This window comes from Microcaecilia unicolor, chromosome 2 (assembly GCF_901765095.1).
Source record: "Microcaecilia unicolor chromosome 2, aMicUni1.1, whole genome shotgun sequence".
Lineage (NCBI taxonomy): Eukaryota > Metazoa > Chordata > Amphibia > Gymnophiona > Siphonopidae > Microcaecilia > Microcaecilia unicolor.
The window spans coordinates 70,830,780-70,848,874 of NC_044032.1; the positions used below are offsets into that span (position 1 = coordinate 70,830,780).

General features: G+C 42.0%; 1 protein-coding gene across 1 annotated transcript in view; it reads left to right on the top strand.

Annotated features, from left to right (window-relative positions):
- Positions 1-17,854, top strand: part of SPEF2 (sperm flagellar 2) — a gene marked incomplete at its 5' end in the record, with an annotated part of 550,273 nt that extends 532,419 nt beyond the window's left edge. Inside the window, 2 exons of the mRNA XM_030191922.1 lie at positions 4,079-4,201; positions 17,054-17,854. Of these exons, the coding sequence (XP_030047782.1) occupies positions 4,079-4,201; positions 17,054-17,131 (201 nt within the window). The remainder of the gene's footprint in view (positions 1-4,078; positions 4,202-17,053) is intronic.
- Between the last annotated feature and the right edge of the window lie 241 nt (positions 17,855-18,095).

Genomic DNA, 18,095 nt, shown 5'->3' on the forward strand with positions numbered 1-18,095 from the left:
TAGAATATGAGTTTTTAAATAAATAAATAAATGCAAGCTTTAGCACATTTTGCACCTAACTTTGGGAGCAAGCATTTACGCCTGCCAAATCTAGTGTAAATGCTTACGCCTAATAATAGCAGTTAGGCACGCAAAGGCAGATATTCTGTAGCACCACACCTAAATTCTGGGACTACTCCTGATATGCCCATGCCCTTCACATGGTCAAGGCCCCTTTGGAGTTGTGTGCTATGAAATTTAGGCACACATGTTATAAAATAGGGCACAGGGCAAGATCTGTGTGTAACTCCTAATTACTGCCAATTAAATGCTTGTTAACTCCAATAATTGATAGCACCTGATTGACTAATTAGTTTAGGAATGGATCTGGGATCAAATTTGAGCAACCTACTCAGAATCTAGGGGTTTTGGGTACAGATTATCCTGCCTTATTCAGGATATGCTAACATCATTGTCCGCTTTATGGATGTTTCTGTTTGCAGCATGGAAAACTCTTCAAACTAAAATTAAAATCTGCTGGTTTTTAAATATATTATTTTGCCAAAAAATGTAGTTTTTTCTTGCCAGATAATAAACCACATTGAATTTTGAACATTTAAATTTCCTTTTAAAACCTTGATTAAGATCAAAAGTTACCTGTTTATATTTGGAAAGCAGACAGGCACATTTTTTAGTGCCACTATCTTTTACAGTATAATGATGTTCTTCAAGCTATATAAGTAAAACATTTCAACCTTGTATTGTATAACACCTACCATATGTTATTGCTTACAAAGTATTTATATAGCATGTTAATAACTGGCCTTTAACACAGCTGTTCACTAAAACCTAGTAACTCACATTAAAGTCAAAATGGATTACACTTAATTTATTTTGGGTTAGCACACATGGATTAGTAAATTGGCCCTAAAAATAAAATAGAGATGTAGCAACATCACAATCACCATAAACAATACACAAACCAAAACAATGGACAAAACCAGAAGACTCCTCAGAAATCTTGGCAAGATAAAGTAGTTTATTGCAGAAAACACAACACAGACTGTGTTTCAGCACCTTGCCTGTGTCGGGGTCTATTAACACATGAAAACATGTAGATCAACAAACTTGATAAAAACAACATAAATCATGCTCATAAATGAATTACTACTACTAATCATTTCTATAGTGCTACTACATGTACACAGTGATGTACACATTATATGCAGGTATTTTCTTCCTGGGGCAATGGAGGGTTAAGTGACTTGCTCAAGGTCATAAGGAGCTGCAGTAGGAATTGAGCCCAGGTTGCCAGGATCAAAGCTGCTGCACTAACCATTAGGCTCCTCCTCTACTCAAGAGCACAGCATTCTGGAAATCTTTTCTCATAACAGACTCAAGTCTCAGCATCCTTCCCCATAGGCATCAAAGAGTGTAACTTGTAACTTTTGGTTTTCTTGAGTATGGATTAGACCGCCACTGAATTGTGTGGGAGCTATTGAGTCCACCTTCTTATTAATGGGATGCATAGAGGGTCTCCCACATTTTCATCTGCATATCCTTAAGGATTTTGTAAACAGGCAAATTTACACCTTTAGGGAGGAAGGGGAAATTGAAGAATTTGAGGATGTTCAACATTTCTGCCCCAGATTCCCTCTCCATCTCTAACTAAAATTGAGTAGCATCAGCCATTTCCATGAAAATCAGTGAAAAAGTTCTTTAGAAGAGACAGTTTCCTTTCGTTCATTGGAAAGGAGTCTGTGAGTAAGTTGATGGAGTTCTCTTTTTCAGAGACTTCTGCAGGCTCATATTCAGAGTCCTAGGAATGGTCTGATTCAGAAAATAATTCCAGCGAGATCTGACACTACACCTAGCTGAACAGCAGACCTTCAGTAGAGGCAGCTATGGAATGTGGCTGTGTAGACACCAACATTCATGTCTCCCAGGGATTTCTCCACCACCAATGTACTAACATTGCTGCTGATGAGTCACCTCCAGGGATAGCATGGGTCTGAAAGACTGGCTGCAGAACTCTGCATGTTTATGTTATCAAAGCAGAAACATTGTGTCAAGCAAGGATCCAAATAAGCCGGTTGTCAATTCTTCTGTTGAGCTTATCATTGAAGACTGCTGATTTCAACAAAGAGGATGTAGTAAATGAAGACATGCTCTATTGAGTCCCTTGGATTGTATCAGTGGCTTGAACTCAGGTTTTTAAGAGGCCGGTTTGACCCCCTCCAACATCAAGGAGGTTGACCAGACTTCCAGAGAGAGAGAGAGAGAGAGAGAGAGAATGAGGTGAAAGATGAGCTGCAAAACCTGAAGGAGAGAGATTGCATCTCATTATTATGTAACCCACTGTCACCTAAATATCATCATAGTAGGGCAAGACAAGCTGTTTTAGAGCCCTTTGTCATGTTAAAGGGCATTAACGTGACTTAAAATCCCAGTGTGATTTGATAACTTCTTCCCTCATCTCTCCCCCCCTCCTCCACCAAATAACCTATCTAGCTTGTGCATCACAATAAGTTCTTTTTAGGTCATTATTTGGATAAGATATTTATGAATTGTACTTTACTGGTGTTTACTGTTCACTGGAGTAGTTTTAATTTAATCACTTTCCCACATTCGAAGTGATGCATGTGGGAAAGAGGAACTTGAATTATAGTTATGTAATGCAAGGTTCCACATTAGGAGTCACCAACTGGGAAAGAGATCTAGGCATCTTCGTTGATGATACATTGAAACTCTCTGCTCAGTGTGTGACTGCGGTGGCTAAGAAAGCAAATAGAATGTTAGGCATTATTAGGAAAGGAATGGAAAACAAAAATGAGAATGTTATAATGCTTTTGTATCACTCCATGGTGCGACCATACCTCAAATATTGTGTGCAATTCTGGTCACCACATCTCAAAAAAGATATAGTGGAATTAGAAAAGATACAGAGAAGGGTGACAAAAATGATGAAGGGGATGGGACAACTACCCTATGAGGAAAGGCTAAAATGACTAGGGCTCTTCAGCTTGGAGAAAAGATGACTGAGGGGAGATATGATAGAGGTCTATAAAATACTGAGTGGAGTGGAAAAGGGTAGACATGAATCGCTTGTTTATTCTTTCCAAAAATACTAGGACTAGAAGGCACACAATGAAGCTAGAAAATAGTAAATTTAAAACGAATCAGAGAAAATATTTCTTCACTCAACATGTAATTAAACTCTGGAATTCATTGCCTGAGAATGTAGTAAAAGCAGTTAGTTTATCGGGGTTTAAAAAAGGTTTGGATATCTTCCTAAAGGAAAAGTCCATAGACTATTATTATTATGGACTTGGGGAAAATCCATTTCTTATTTCTAGAATAAGCAGCATAAAATGTATTGTATTGTTTTGGGATCTTGCCAGGTACTTGTGACCTGGATTGGCCACTGTTGGAAATAGGGTGCTGGGCTTGATGGACCTTCGGTCTGTCCCAGTATGGCAATACTTACGTACTTATTAATAAGGATGCTATTTATATGGGAAGTTGCTATGGTTTGTGGTGATGAAATATTATGTCATTTGGCATATCAGTGTACATGAGTGCACCTTTTTGTTGCTTAATGTTAAAATTAAATGTCATGTATTTTGTATTTACTATTTTCTGTTATCAAATTTGCCCATCTGATATATTCAGATAAACCTATGCATTACAACCTGTATATGTGTAAGTTTGCCACTGTTTGAAGATGAGTTCCCACATGCAGTGGTGTGGAATGGTTTGCATATACATACAAATTTTGAAACTTTAAATATATGTATGTATTTTAACCCAGAAAAAAATGTGCTCCCCAAATAGCAGGTGAAAGTGCATGTTTTTTTCAGGGTAATTTTCAAAGCAGAAGTACGCACATACTTTTTTCTTTGAAGATCCAACAGAGAAAACCATGTGTATCCTTTGCACCCTTGCACATATCTATACATTTACCCCTTTCATCTTTTATTAAGACATCTGTAATGAGGCAGTTTTAATGGACATTTTTAATTATATGTCCAGCTGACAGTGTTTCAGTCTGTTATTTTTTTTAATGCGCTATTAATAATTCTTACTCATTTTCTTGAAGCAATTAACAGAGGTATACAAGAGCTTCAGCTCACGGAATCTCCAATCAGTTCCTCTTAAAGATCTTTTGAAGCATCCTTTCATTCAAGATATGATTGAAAACTATCAACAGTACAAACTTCCTGTAAGTAGTATAGTTTTCCATAGGAATGAGGGTGATATCATATGCTAAAGATCATATTTTACACTTGGAAGACCGCTCTTAAAAAATCACACGTAGGTATAGATGCAAAAATGGTAAGCCATCACAAGAGTGTGTCTACTTTTAGGCATTCTGTGCATAAGCATTCCGTGGGTATAGTCTGGACATAGTTGAGGTGGAGTTGCAATATACATGCATAGGGGTTGATATTCAAAGCAATTTAAACCACTTGTATAGGGCTAACCAAGTATATTCAGCAGTGCTTAACTGATCAGTTCCACTGAATATACCCAGTTAGTGCCTCAGCTGAAACCGGCTATTTTGTGGGCTGTCCAGGGGTAGAGTCATAGTAACATAGTAACATAGTAGATGACGGCAGAAAAAGACCTGCATGGTTCATCCAGTCTGCCCAACAAGATAAACTCATATGTGTATACCTTACCTTGATTTGTACCTGCCTTTTTCAGGGCACAGACCGTACAAGTCTGCCCAGCAGTATTTCCCGCCTCCCAACCACCAGTCCCGTCTCCCATCACCGGCTCTGGCACAGACCGTATAAGTCTGCCCTCCACTATCCTCGCCTCCCAACCACCAACCTCTCTTCCCCCACCTGCTCTGCCACCCAATTTTTGCTAAGCTTCTGAGGATCCATTCCTACTGCACAGGATTCCTTTATGCCATGCATGTTTGAATTCCGTTACCGTTTTCATCTCCACCATCTCCTGCGGGAGGGCATTCCAAGCATCCACCACCCTCTCCGTGAAAAAATACTTCCTGACATCTTTTTTGAGTCTGCCCCCCTTCAATCTCATTTCATGTCCTCTCGTTCTACCGCCTTCCCATCTCCAGAAAAGATTTTTTTTGCGGATTAATACCTTTCAAGTATTTGAACGTCTGTATCATATCATCCCTGTTCCTCCTTTCCTCCAGGGTATACATGTTCAGGTCAGCAAGTCTTTGCTCATACGTCTTGGAACGCAAATCCCATACCATTCTCGTAGCTTTTCTTTGCACCGCTTCCATTTTTTTAACATCCTTCGCAAGGTAAGGCCTCCAAACTGAACACAATACTCCAGGTGGGGCCTCACCAACGACTTGTACAGGGGCATCAACACTTCCTTTCTTCTGCTGATCACACCTCTCTCTATACAGCCTAGCAACCTTCTCGCTACGGCCACCGCCTTGTCACACTGTTTCGTCGCCTTCAGATCCTCGGATACTATCACCCCAAGATCCCTCTCCCCCTCAGTACCTATCAGACTCTCCCCGCCTAACACATAAGTCTCTCGTGGGTTTCTACTCCCTAAATGCATCACTTTGCATTTCTTCGCATTGAATTTTAATTGCCAAACCTTAGACCATTCTTCTAGCTTCCTCAGATCCCTTTTCATGCTTTCCACTCCCTCCCGGGTGTCCAGTCTGTTGCAAACCTTAGTATCATCCGCAAATAGGCAAACTTTACCTTCTAACCCTTCGGCAATGTCACTCACAAATATATTGAACAGAATCGGCCCCAGCACCGATCCCTGAGGCACTCCACTACTCACCTTTCCCTCCTCCGAGCGAACTCCATTCACCACCACCCTCTGTCGTCTGTCCGTCAACCAGTTCCTAATCCAGTTCACCACTTCAGGACCTATCTTCAGCCCATCTAGTTTATTTAAGAGCCTCCTGTGGGGAACCGTGTCAAAAGCTTTGCTAAAATCTAAGTAGATTACGTCTATAGCACGTCGATGATTCAATTCTCCAGTTACCCAATCAAAGAATTCAATGAGATTCGTTTGGCACGATTTCCCTCTGGTAAAACCATGTTGTCTCGGATCTTGCAACTTATTGGCTTCTAGGAAATTCACTATCCTTTCCTTCAGCATGGTTTCCATTACTTTTCCAATAACCGAAGTGAGGCTTACCGGCCTGTAGTTTCCAGCTTCTTCCCTATCACCACTTTTGTGAAGAGGGACCATCTCCGCCGTTCTCCAGTCCCTCGGAACCTCTCCCGTCTCCAAGGATTTATTAAACAAATCTTTAAGAGGAGCTGCCAGAACCTCTCTGAGCTCCCTCAATATTCTGGGGTGGTTCTCGTCCGGTCCCATGGCTTTGTCCACCTTTAGCTTTCCAAGTTGTTGATACACACTCTCTTCCATGAACGGTGCTATATCCATTCCATTCTCAGGTGTACTTTTGCCAGTCCCTCGCGGTCCTTCTCCAGGATTTTCTTCAGTGAAAACAGAACAAAAGTATCTATTTAGCAAATTGGCTTTTTCTTCATCATTATCTACATAGCGGTTCGCTGTATCTTTTAGTCTCACAATTCCCTTTTTAGTCATTCTTCTTTCACTAATATACCTGAAGAAATTTTTGTCGCCCCTCCTTACATTTCTAGCCATTTGTTCTTCCGCTTGCGCCTTCGCCAGACGTACCTCTCTCTTGGCTTCTTTCAGTTTCATCCGGTATTCCTCCCCGTGTTCCTCCTCTTGAGATTTTCTATATTTCTGGAACGCTAACTCTTTAGCCTTTATTTTCTCAGCCACTTGCTTGGAGAACCATATCGGTTTCCTTTTTCTCATGCTTTTATTTACTCTCCTTACATAAAGGTCTGTGGCCCTATTTATTACTTCTTTCAGCCTGGACCACTGCCCTTCCACTTCATGTACGTCCTCCCAGCCCATCATCTCCTTCCTCAGGTATTCCCCCATTTTACTAAAGTCAGCACGCTTGAAATCCAAGACTTTGAGTTTAGAGTGGCCGCCCTCCACTTCAGCCGTTATATCAAACCAAACCGTTTGATGGTCACTGCTTCCCAGGTGTGCACCCACTCGGACATTTGACACACTATCCCCATTTGTGAGCACCAGATCCAGCATCGCTCCCTCCCTCGTGAGTCAGCACCTATCCAGTTAAGTGCCAGTACTCAACACTTAACCAGATAAATAGGACTGCATAAAACACAGTCCTTTCATTATCCAGTTTAGTTTATCTGGTTACATTCTGAATATCACACATAACTGGATACCTGTTATCTGGCTTTGTATAACTAGATGTTCAATGCTGGTGCCCAGACATGGCCCGGAATTAAATATCTAGGGATAGTGCTGGTAGCAGCCAAAAAATCACTGTCCGCCATTGGTTGAATATTGACTCTGTAGTTTAATCTAATCTAATCTAATCTCAGTATTTATCAGCCGCTTACTCCTACAAAGGTCCAAAGCAGCTTACATAAAAATACAGTAGAATCTCATCACGTTACAGACTGTGATGGGATTCTTTTGTACTTTTATCTAAGTTGTTTTGAGCTTTTGTAGGGAGTAAGCAGTTGATAAATATTAAGATAGTTTATAAAATGCACATGTACAGAGTATCTGCTCCAAACACCTGATTTGGAGCAGGGTGTAAATTGCGTGGAAGGATCTGTGCACGGTTTGAGCCTATTTTATAAAGACACATAGGTCTAGATTCTATGTATCACGCCTCGATTTCCACATGGAAATCAAAGGGTATTCTATAAAGTACACTTTAATTTAGGCATACTTTATACAACATGCCAAGTGCTGGTCTGCATGACTAAATTTAGTCATGGTCAATTACGCCACCTAAAACCTGGTATAAATCCCAATGCCTAAATAAGCTGTGGAGCGGGTGTACTACTACTTATCATTTCTATAGCACTACTAGACGTACGCAGCGTTGTACACTTGAACATGAAGAGACAGTCCCTGCTCAACAGAGCTTCTATAACAACACGCAAAGATTTTAGAAATGCCTACGACCAGCCCATTCCACTTACATAACCATGCCCACCTTTTAACTTTGCGACTTAGAATGTACACACACCACATGGCAGAATACACTTAGCAAGTAGTGCGCATAAATTCTAATTAATGCAAATTAGTGCTGATAATTGCTTGTTAACATCCAATTATCAGCGCTGATTAGCTTAACTAGTTAAGCTATGCACATTGTTATGGAATACACCGAGTTCTGTGCAAAAATCGAGGCATGAAATACAGAATCCTGGGGATAGGGGCTCATTTTCAAAGCACTTAGACTTGCAAAGTTATGTGGAAGTGTATTTTCAAAGCACTTAGACTTACAGAGCTGCATAGGGGCCCTTTTACTAAGCTGCAGTAGGCTCTACGTGCGTGCAGTGCACGCCAAAATGAGACTACCACCAGGTCAGCGCACCCTCCTGGTGGTAATTTCAGCTTTGGCGCGTGCCCATATAATGCCTGGATGATTTATTTATTTATTTTCTCCTATGCACTGTAATCAGCACTTGGCGCGCACCAGCCAGTCTTTATCGCTAGATCAATGGTTGGCATTAAGGGCTCAGGCCAGTTTTGAGCACATGCTGGTTTCATTTTTACCACAGGCCCTTTTTCTGTCCCATTAAAAAACCCATTTTTTTGTAGATGCAAATACACGCGCCTACACTACCACAAGCCACTTCTTACTGTGGCTTAGTAAAAGGATCCCATAGTAACCTATGGAACTTTGTAAGTTTAAGTGCTTTGAAAATACACCTATAGGCACCTAAAAGCAGGTATAAGTAGGTGTCTTTTAGATAGTTCACGTGGAGGGACATAATCGAACGGGGGCACCCATCTACAAGGGCGGCCATCTCCAATGACAGCCCCATTAAGCGGTGTACCCGACTGTATTATCGAAACAAGATGGCCAGCCATATTTCATTTTGATAATACAGTCGGGACCGGCCAAATCTCAAAATTTGGGCCGCCCTTAGAGATCGTCGGCGTTAGAGATGGCCGCCATTGGTTTTTGCCGATAATGGAAACTAATGGCGACCATCTCAAACCCAGCCAAATCCAAGCCATTTGGTCGTGGGAGGAGCCAGCATTTGTAGTGCACTGGTCCCCCTGACATGCCAGGACACCAACCGGGCACTCTAGGGGGCACTTCTAAAAATTTTAAAAAATATATACAAATAGCTCCCAGGTGCATAGCTCCCTTACCTTGGGTGCTGAGCCCCCCAAATCCCCCCAAAACCCACTCCCCACAACTCTGCACCATTACCTTAGCCCTTATGGGTGAAGGGGGGCACCTACATGTGGGTAGAGTGCATTTTGGGGGGGGGGGGGTTGGAGGGCTCAACACTTAGCACCACAAGTGTAACAGGTAGGGGGGGATGGACCTGGGTCCGCCTGCCTGAAGTCCACTGCAGCCAACAAAAACTGTTCCAGGGACCTGCATACTGCTGTCAGGGAGCTGGGTATGACAATTGAGGCTGGCATACAGGCTGGCAAAAAAGGTTTTTATTTTTGTTTTTTTAGTATGGGAGGGGGTTGGTGACCACTGGGGGAGTACAGGGAGGTCATCCCCCATTCCCTCCGGTGGTCATCTGGTGAGTTGGGGCACCTTTTTGAGGCTTGGTCGTGAAAATAAAAGTACCAAGTCAAACCGGTGAAATAATGCCGCTTTTGTTTTTTCCATTATGTGCTGAAGCCGGCCATCTGTTAGCCAAGCCCATGCCCACCCATGTCCTGCCTTCGCTACGCCGCCGACATGCCCCCTTGAACTTTTGCTGGCTCGGCGATAGGAAAGCGGTGATGGTGTCAAAAAAGGGGGTTTCGATTATACCAATTTGGCCGCTTTTGAGAGATCGCCGGCCATCTCCCGATTTGTGTCGGAAGATCGTCGGCGATCCCTTTCGAAAATAAGCCAGATAGGCACCCAAATTTACATTTTTCACGGAAATTTGTGCATGCAAATTATAGAAAGAGGTCATTTGAGTACATTAATTAACTTAATAATGAAGAGCTAAGTGGTGCCCTTGAGCAATAATAGGCCATTAATTGCTGCTAATTGGCACCAATTAGCAGTTACACCCACAAGTGCCTTTTAGTCAGTATTCTAGGAGTTGTACAAGCAAAATCTGCCATGCACAACTTCAAAGAGGATGTGGATATGAGAGGGGCATGGCCGAATCAGGGACATGCCCAGAATGAGCACGCACAGGTTATAGTATACTATCACTTAAGTGCAAATCTGACATCATTTAGGCGTGCACACTTACACCAACCATTGAGCTGGCGTAAGTGCTTGCGCCAAAAGTTGCACATGTGGACATTTACACTAGTGTTCTAAAACAGCAATTATATGCATAGTTGCCATTATAGAATTTGTGCTTACTACCAGATTCTACATAGCGTGCCTAGAGGTCTGCGTCGAAATCCTTTAACAATGCCTGTAACTTAATTGGCTTAACAAGTCAATCAGCAGTTAACAGCACTTAACAAGCAATAATGAGCACTAATTGGCAATGATTACAATTTTTGCACACAACTTACTAAGTGCATTCTGTAATGAACGGCGCCTAAATTCTAAAACACACAGTTCAAAAGGGACGTGGTTATGGGCGATTCATGGGCATTCCAAAATTTATACACATAGTTATAGAATATGGCCCACTGCGTGTAAATCTACCCACCAGGATTTATGCCACATTTTCACTGGTATAAATGGAAGCATGTAGATTTAGGCACAAGGATATCAACTAAGCGTATTCTATATACCGTGCCTAAATCTGGGTGCCACTTTAGAATACGCTTAGGCAAAATTGTGTTCCATGCAGATTTTTCAGGCACACTATATAGAATCTGGCCCTTAGTGTGTTGTGTTGGGGCACCTAACTTTAGATGCAATTTCTTGAATTTACCCCTGGATGTGCTGCTTTCTTCATCACTTTTGCTTGAATCCCAAATAGCTCAAGTGATAGCCATGGCATGGATAAAATTGAAGGTGATTTAGCAATTACGCTGTTATTTGCAACCAAGATTTTCACACAGTGTTCCAGGCAATGGTGTTGAGTTGTCTAGACTATCGTAATGCTGTTTACCTGTAACTATCAAAATGTGTTTTGAAAAGGTTGCAAAGAATTCAGAATTTCACTTCATAAATGGTGACATAAAATACTTTCTGGGATTGGGTTACAACTTCATTTTATGCATTACACTGGTTACCTGTGGAAATCTGCCATCTGATATTCGAAGTGATTTAACCAGGTAGCACTAATCCAAACAGTGCTGCTAATATCACAACAAACTGCCCCTGCACTGGCTGGTCAATGCAGGTGAGGTCTGCAGGTGGAGCCTGGGAGGAGCTGTTATTTAACCAGTTAGTGGCAATATTCATACCTCTTACCAATTAAGTAAGCAGCTAAAGTTTCAACTGCTGAACTAATCAGGTACTAGTTTGTATATTGCCCGCTGCCCGGTTAGCTTCAAGGAAGTAGGATCAGGGTTTCTGGGTTCCGCCTCCCCCTTCCCAGTCCCAAACCCCCTCCATCCTCCCGAAGACAAAGAAAGCCTGGGCCCAAGCCCCCTCCCTTACCCCCTATTCACATAGATCCCCCAGACCTATCTCGAATATCCCTGGTGATCTAAGGGGGTCATACTGGCAGGAGTACCATGAGACTGCTACTAGGGGTCACAAGTGGGCATTGCTTCTGTCCCTATGATCTCCATAGACCGCCAGGAGTATTCGGAGTAGGCCCAGAGGTGGGGGCTACAGGGTGTAAAGTGGATCCTCTTTTCTCAGCGGTTGCAGCTCTCCACAGCCTGAAGAACACCTTCCAGTACTGCTCCTTTTTCCCTCCTCAGAACAATGCAGCTTTTTAGTGCCTAAAAGGGGTTTCCCTCCTTCCCTCAGTTGTGGCACCAAAACACAAAATAAAGCACAGTTATCGTTCACCTTTCTCAAGCCGGTTAGTTTCCCAGTCCCGGCTTCCACAGCTGCTGCCTCTCCCTCCCTCCTGGGGGAGAGTAGCAGCACATAATAAAAAAAAACAAATACCCTGTTCAGTGTAGCGGGTTTTTCCAAAACCCAGTTCACTTTTAGTCAAGCTTTACAAAACACAGCTCAGTCCAGCTAGGCTTTCAAAACACAGTTCACTTCTAGCCAAGCTTCAAAAAACATAGCTCAGTCCAGCTAGGCTTTCAAAAAAACACAGTTCAGTTCTAGCCAAGCTTGCAAAACACAGCTCAGTTTAGCTAGGCTTTCAAAACACAGTTCATTCCTAGCCAAGCTTCAAAATACAGTTCAGTTCTAGCCAAGCTTGCAAAACACAGCTCAGTTTAGCCAGGCTTTCAAAACACAGTGGCTCTGCGCGGGCTCAAAGCCTAGGGTCCCACCCTCTTGGTCAGTCATACTCCTACCTGACCTCCTCCCGCTTGACCCGGCTTGGCCCCGCTACTTCCTTGGCTTTCGCTGAGCCAGAGCTGAAAAGTCCATCGGCTCTTCCAGGGTGTTCTCCGGTTCAGTCAACTCCATAGGGCAAGGCTCACTCTCTGCCTCTCTCTCCTCAGGAGCCCAATCCATATTCTCCTCGCCCCGCCCTTCTCCCAGCTGCTCACCCTTTCTTTCATTAAAGATCTTTGGTGGCTCTTCTTTCTCCACCCACCTGTTCCACCACCTCTTCCACCAGGTTGGAGAATCAGCCTTATTCCTTCCCCTGCGGCCCTCCTCTGGAGACTCCTGGGAATGCAGATAGTTTCTCTTATCCCCAATCTCCCTTGGGGCATGCTGGGAGTTGTAGTTCTTTATTTCTAGTTTTTTCCTGGGGAATGCCTGCCTATAACGGGGGTATTCGGGCCTATCCCAGGGTTCCTTTGGGGCCTGTCCTACATACTCTTTACAAGGGGTAGGGATGCTCAGGCTCACTTTGACTTAAGAGGGGAGGGAGAGAGGGGGAATTTGTTATGCAGGCCCTGGCTAAAATTCAGCCGCAGTCCGCATAAAGTGTCTTAGGCGGGTCTATATCAGCTAGGACCCACATAAGCTCCAGTGGTCAGCACTTTTGCAATTAGCCTTGGATGTTCAGTGATGGTGCCCGGACGCCGCCCAGCAGCGAATGTCCAAGGCTAATTCTTCCCTCGCTGGTCATTGTTTAAAAAAAATGCTCACTTCCACAAGCTGACTGTTGATTGACTGGATTTTATTTATAGTCCTTTGGTTTTTGGAGCTTTATGAGAGTTAGATCTACACTGTTTGGGGATGCGTTTAAAGATTTGTGAACCACAAAGGCAACTGCAGTATGTCAGCTTTGGGAACCTTCACCTCCAACCACCCCCCCCCCCCCCCCCTCCCACACACACACACACACACACTTCACTTTCTACTCAGACTATGGCTGAGTACTTCCATGACAAGGTTCACAGGATTAACCTTCACAACCAAGTCACCTCCACCTCTCCTTTCCACAGTCCATTCTGTTAACCCTCCTTCAACTCCTGCCACCTTTTCTTCCTTTTCTGAAATCACTGAAGAGGAAAATGCACATTTTCTTTCCTCCTCCAAAGTGACTACCTGTTCCTTTAATCCTATTCCCACTCATCTACTCAGCAATATTTCTCCTACTGTCATCCCTTCTATATGTCATTTCTTCAATCTTTCACTTTCCACTGCAACTCTTCCTGGTGCCTTCAAACATGCCATAGTTACACCACTCCTCAAAAAACCTTCATTGGACACTACCTGCCCTTTCAACTATCTCCCCATAAGAATGTAAGATTAGCCATACTGGGTCAGACCAGTGGTCCATCTAGCCTGACAGAAACCCAAATAGTAGCAACATTTCATGCTGCCATGCTTCCCCATGTCTGTCTCAATAGCAGACTATGGACTTTCCCTCCAGGAAATTGTCCAAACTTTTTTTAAACCCAGATATGCTAACTGCTGTTACTGCATCCTCTAGCAAAGAGTTCCAGAGCTTTACTATTCGTTGAGTGAATAAATATTTCCTCCTATTTGTTTTAAAAGTATTTCTATGTAACTTCCTTGAGTGTCCCCAGGACTTTGTACTTTTTGAAAGATTAAAAAATCAATTCCATTCTACTCGTTCTACACAACTCAGGATTTTGTAGATCTCAATCATATTTCCCCTCAGCCATCTCTTTTCCAAGCTGAAGAACCCAAACCTCATTAGCCTTTCCTTGTATGAGAGGAATTCCATCCCCTTTATCATTTTGGTCTCTCTTCTTTGAACCTTTTCTAATTCCGCTATATCTTTTTTGAGATACAGCGACCAGAACAGAACGCAGTACTGAAAGTGAAGTTGCACCATAGAGTGATACAGAGGCATTATAATAGTCTCAGTAGTATTTATTTATTTATTTATTTATTGCATTTGTATCCCGCATTTTCCCACCTGTTTGCAGGCTCAATGTAGCTTATATTGTTCCGTCATGGTGATCGCCATTTCCGGAGTGAAGATACAAGTATTATTACATTAAGGAACTTGAATGACATAGTAGATTTACTATCCATTTCCTAATAATTCCTAGCATTCTGTTTGCTTTTTTGGCTGCCACTGCACATTGGGCAGAAGATTTCAGCATATTGTCTACAATGACACCAAAATCTTTTTCTTGGGTGTTGACCCCCAAGGTGTACCCTAGTATCAGGTAACTATGATTCGGATTATTCTTCCCAATGTGCATCAATTTGCATTTGTCCACATTAAATTTCATCTGCCATTTGGATGCCCAGTCTTCCAATTTCCTAGGGTCGTTCCACAATTTTTCACAGTCCGCATGTGTTTTTAATAACTTTGAATAGTTTTCTGTCATCTGCAAATTTAATCACCTCACTTGTCATTCTGATTTCCAGATCATTTATAAATATGTTAAATAGCACCACCTCCCTTTCTTATCCAAGTTACTTGAACGTGCTGCTTGACGTTATCTTGACTTTCTTTCATCTCATGCTATTCTTGATCCACTTCAATCTGGCTTTCACCTTCTACATTCAACTGAAACATCCCTTCCTAAAGTCTCCAATGACCTATTCCTGGCCAGATCCAAAGATCTCTATTTTATCCTCATCCTTCTTGATTTATCTGCTGCTTTTGACACTGTTGATCACTACCTACTGCTTGATGCTGTCCTCACCTGGATTTCTGGGCTTTGTTCTTTCTTGGCTTTCTTCTTCTTCTTCTTCTTTCTCCTATCACACTTTTAGTATGCTCTGGTGGATCCTCCTCCATTTCTATCTCACTATCCGTTGGTGTACCTCAGGGCTGTGTCTTGAGACCTCTTCGTTTCTCCAACTCTACTTATTCCCTTTGTGCTGTGATCGCCTCCCATGGTTTTCAGTATCACCTTTATGCTGATGACTCCCAGATCTATCTCTCCACACCAGAAATTTCAGAAATAATCCAGGCCCGAGTCTCAGCCTGCCTGTCTGCTTGGATGTCTCACCACCATCTGAAACTAAACATGGCCCAGACTCAGCTTCTTATTCTTTCCCCCTAAACCCACCAATCCTCTTCCCTCATTCTCTGTCTCTGTGGAAAACACTCTCATCCTCCTTGTCTCTTCAGCTAATAACCTCTGGGGTCTTCTTTGAATCCCCTCTCTCTTTCTCTGCACATATCCAACAGTGTGCTAAAACCTGTTTTTTCTTTCTCTATAGTATCACCAAATTCATCCCTTCCTTTCTGAGCACACTACCTCAACCATACTCTTATCACCTCACGCTAAGGCTACTGCAACTTGCTTTTCACAGGTCTCCCACTAAGACATCTCTTTCTCCTTCAATCCATTCAAAATTCTGCTGCACAACTTATATTCTGCTAGCATCACTACGCTCATATTAGCCCTCTCCTCAGGTCACTTCATTGGCTCCCTATCCATTTCCAATTACACTGCAGCTTCTCAGTATGTCTCCACTCTTATCTCTCCCTATACTCCTCCCTGGGAACTCCGTTCATCTGGTAAATCTCTCTTATCTGTACCCTTATCCTACAGACTCCGTTCCTTTCATCTTGCTGCACCATATGCCTGGAATAGACTTCCTGAGTCAGTACGTCAAGCTCCATCTCTGGCATTCAAATCTAGGCTAAAAGCCCACCTTTCTGAGGCTGCTTTTAATTCCTAACTCCTATTCAATTGTTCAGTATCTGTGACTGTTTTATCGTTTCCACCATAAGAAATTCCATAATCCCTTATTTGTCCTGTTTGTCTTGATTAGACTTTAAGCTCTGTCGAGCAGGGACTGTTTCTTACATGTTTAGTGTACAGCACTGTGTACATCTAGTAGCACTATAGAAATGATAAGTAATAGTATTAGTAGTAGTAGTGACTATGACTATTGGCAAAAAAGTTCAAGAAGCAGTTTCGGGGCTTTAGAATGAATTTCCAGAGGACTTGAAACTGTCTCAGGACTTTTTCCGGAAGCAGCTCAAAACTTGGACTTTTGAGGATATTTTAAATGCTACGCTTTGCATGGTCTTGGGATATTTGGGTGGGCATGATTGGGGAGGACTAGTTTTTTGGGGTACCCCACTTTGAAAAGTTTTTTGCTGAAAGTTGTGGGCTGTAAGCCCTTGTATTAAATTAAATTAAAATATTCAAACATCCAGAGTTATTCAGATATCTCTCTTAGAATCTGTTTAAGGATAAACAGATATTTGCCAACTGAATATTGCCCTCTGTGTCTCAATTGATACACCGTATTAGTTACTACTTTTGTGTACTTTCGAAATGCTGCAAAGAATGTAAGGGCTACAGTTTTCTTTTAATGTTAAGTCCCTTCGGGACTTAAGTTTCTGTAAGACTGCTTATGGAGCTGAGGAGCGTAGTTATCAATGCAGGCTACCGTTAAGATAGGTTATTTTACCACAGGTCCCATTTTATTCAATGAGACCTAGTTACTAATGACTGGGGTTCACAGTAAAATAGCACATCTTAACAGAAGTCAACAGTGATAACTTCCCTCTGAGTATTCATTGCTAACTAGAATCGTAGATTTAAAGATACAGTTAACTCACCTCTAAATATATTTATTGTTTACATATCCCTTTTACTTTATTCTTCACAGAACATTCAAGTGATTCTTCAAAAAGTCAAACAGATTCATCCGCCTGAGGGAGAGATGCTGATGTCGGCCACAAGTTAAATAAATAACTAAATAAAACCAGGAAAAGAAAATCTGAAATTTGTAGTTATAAGGAATCATCTGTATGCATATTTCTAATAGTTTGTCAACCATTGCTAGACCAGCTAATATTCTGCAGTTTTTATTTACTTTTTGTTAAATAAAGGATAACTTTAAATTAGATTTTGGTACTTTGGGGTAAAAGCTAATATCATCTATATAATAAACAATAAGTAGAAATGAACTAAAAATGTCAGAATGTAGAATCATGATCATGAGCTTCTTCAATAACCTGGGCAGTTTTCTATGAGCATGGTTCATAGGATCACCATCCTGAAGCGCAGTAATCAGATACCTGGAAATTTAGGCCCAAAAATGTGTGTTTGAGCACTAGGTATATGTATCCAGTTGTCTTACCAACTCAAGGGCAATTTTATAATATAAGCGCTAACATTTGCCCCCGCACCCCCACCCCAAACAAAGGTATTTAACTGGCTATACACAGCTGCTGACCGGGTAAATAGCATGTCGGCATCTAAACACTAATATTCAGTGGGAGATAATTGGTTATTTTCGATGAATATTGCTGGTTAGTGCCTAGCACATAACTGGCTATATGATGCAACTTATCAGGTTAGGCGCTGATATTTAGCACCTAACCGGGTAAGTTTAGCGGTCAAATAGAACCGCGTAAATAGCTATCCTATCTTTAATTATTAAAAAGTTAACCAGTTAGCACTGAATATCGACATAACAGGTTAACTTTCTAGTTGTTTAAAAAACCTGGATATCAGTGCCGGTCCTCAGAAATGACTGGCATTGAATATCCGGGTTTAATGCCAACAGTGAACAGCAAAAGCGCTGCCTGCTACTGGCTGAATATCGTGCCCTGTATATTTAGAATACTAGCATATATGTGCATTTGTGCACACATATGTATCTGTTGTTACTCCACCTAAGCACTATTCTGTAAATACACGTGTAA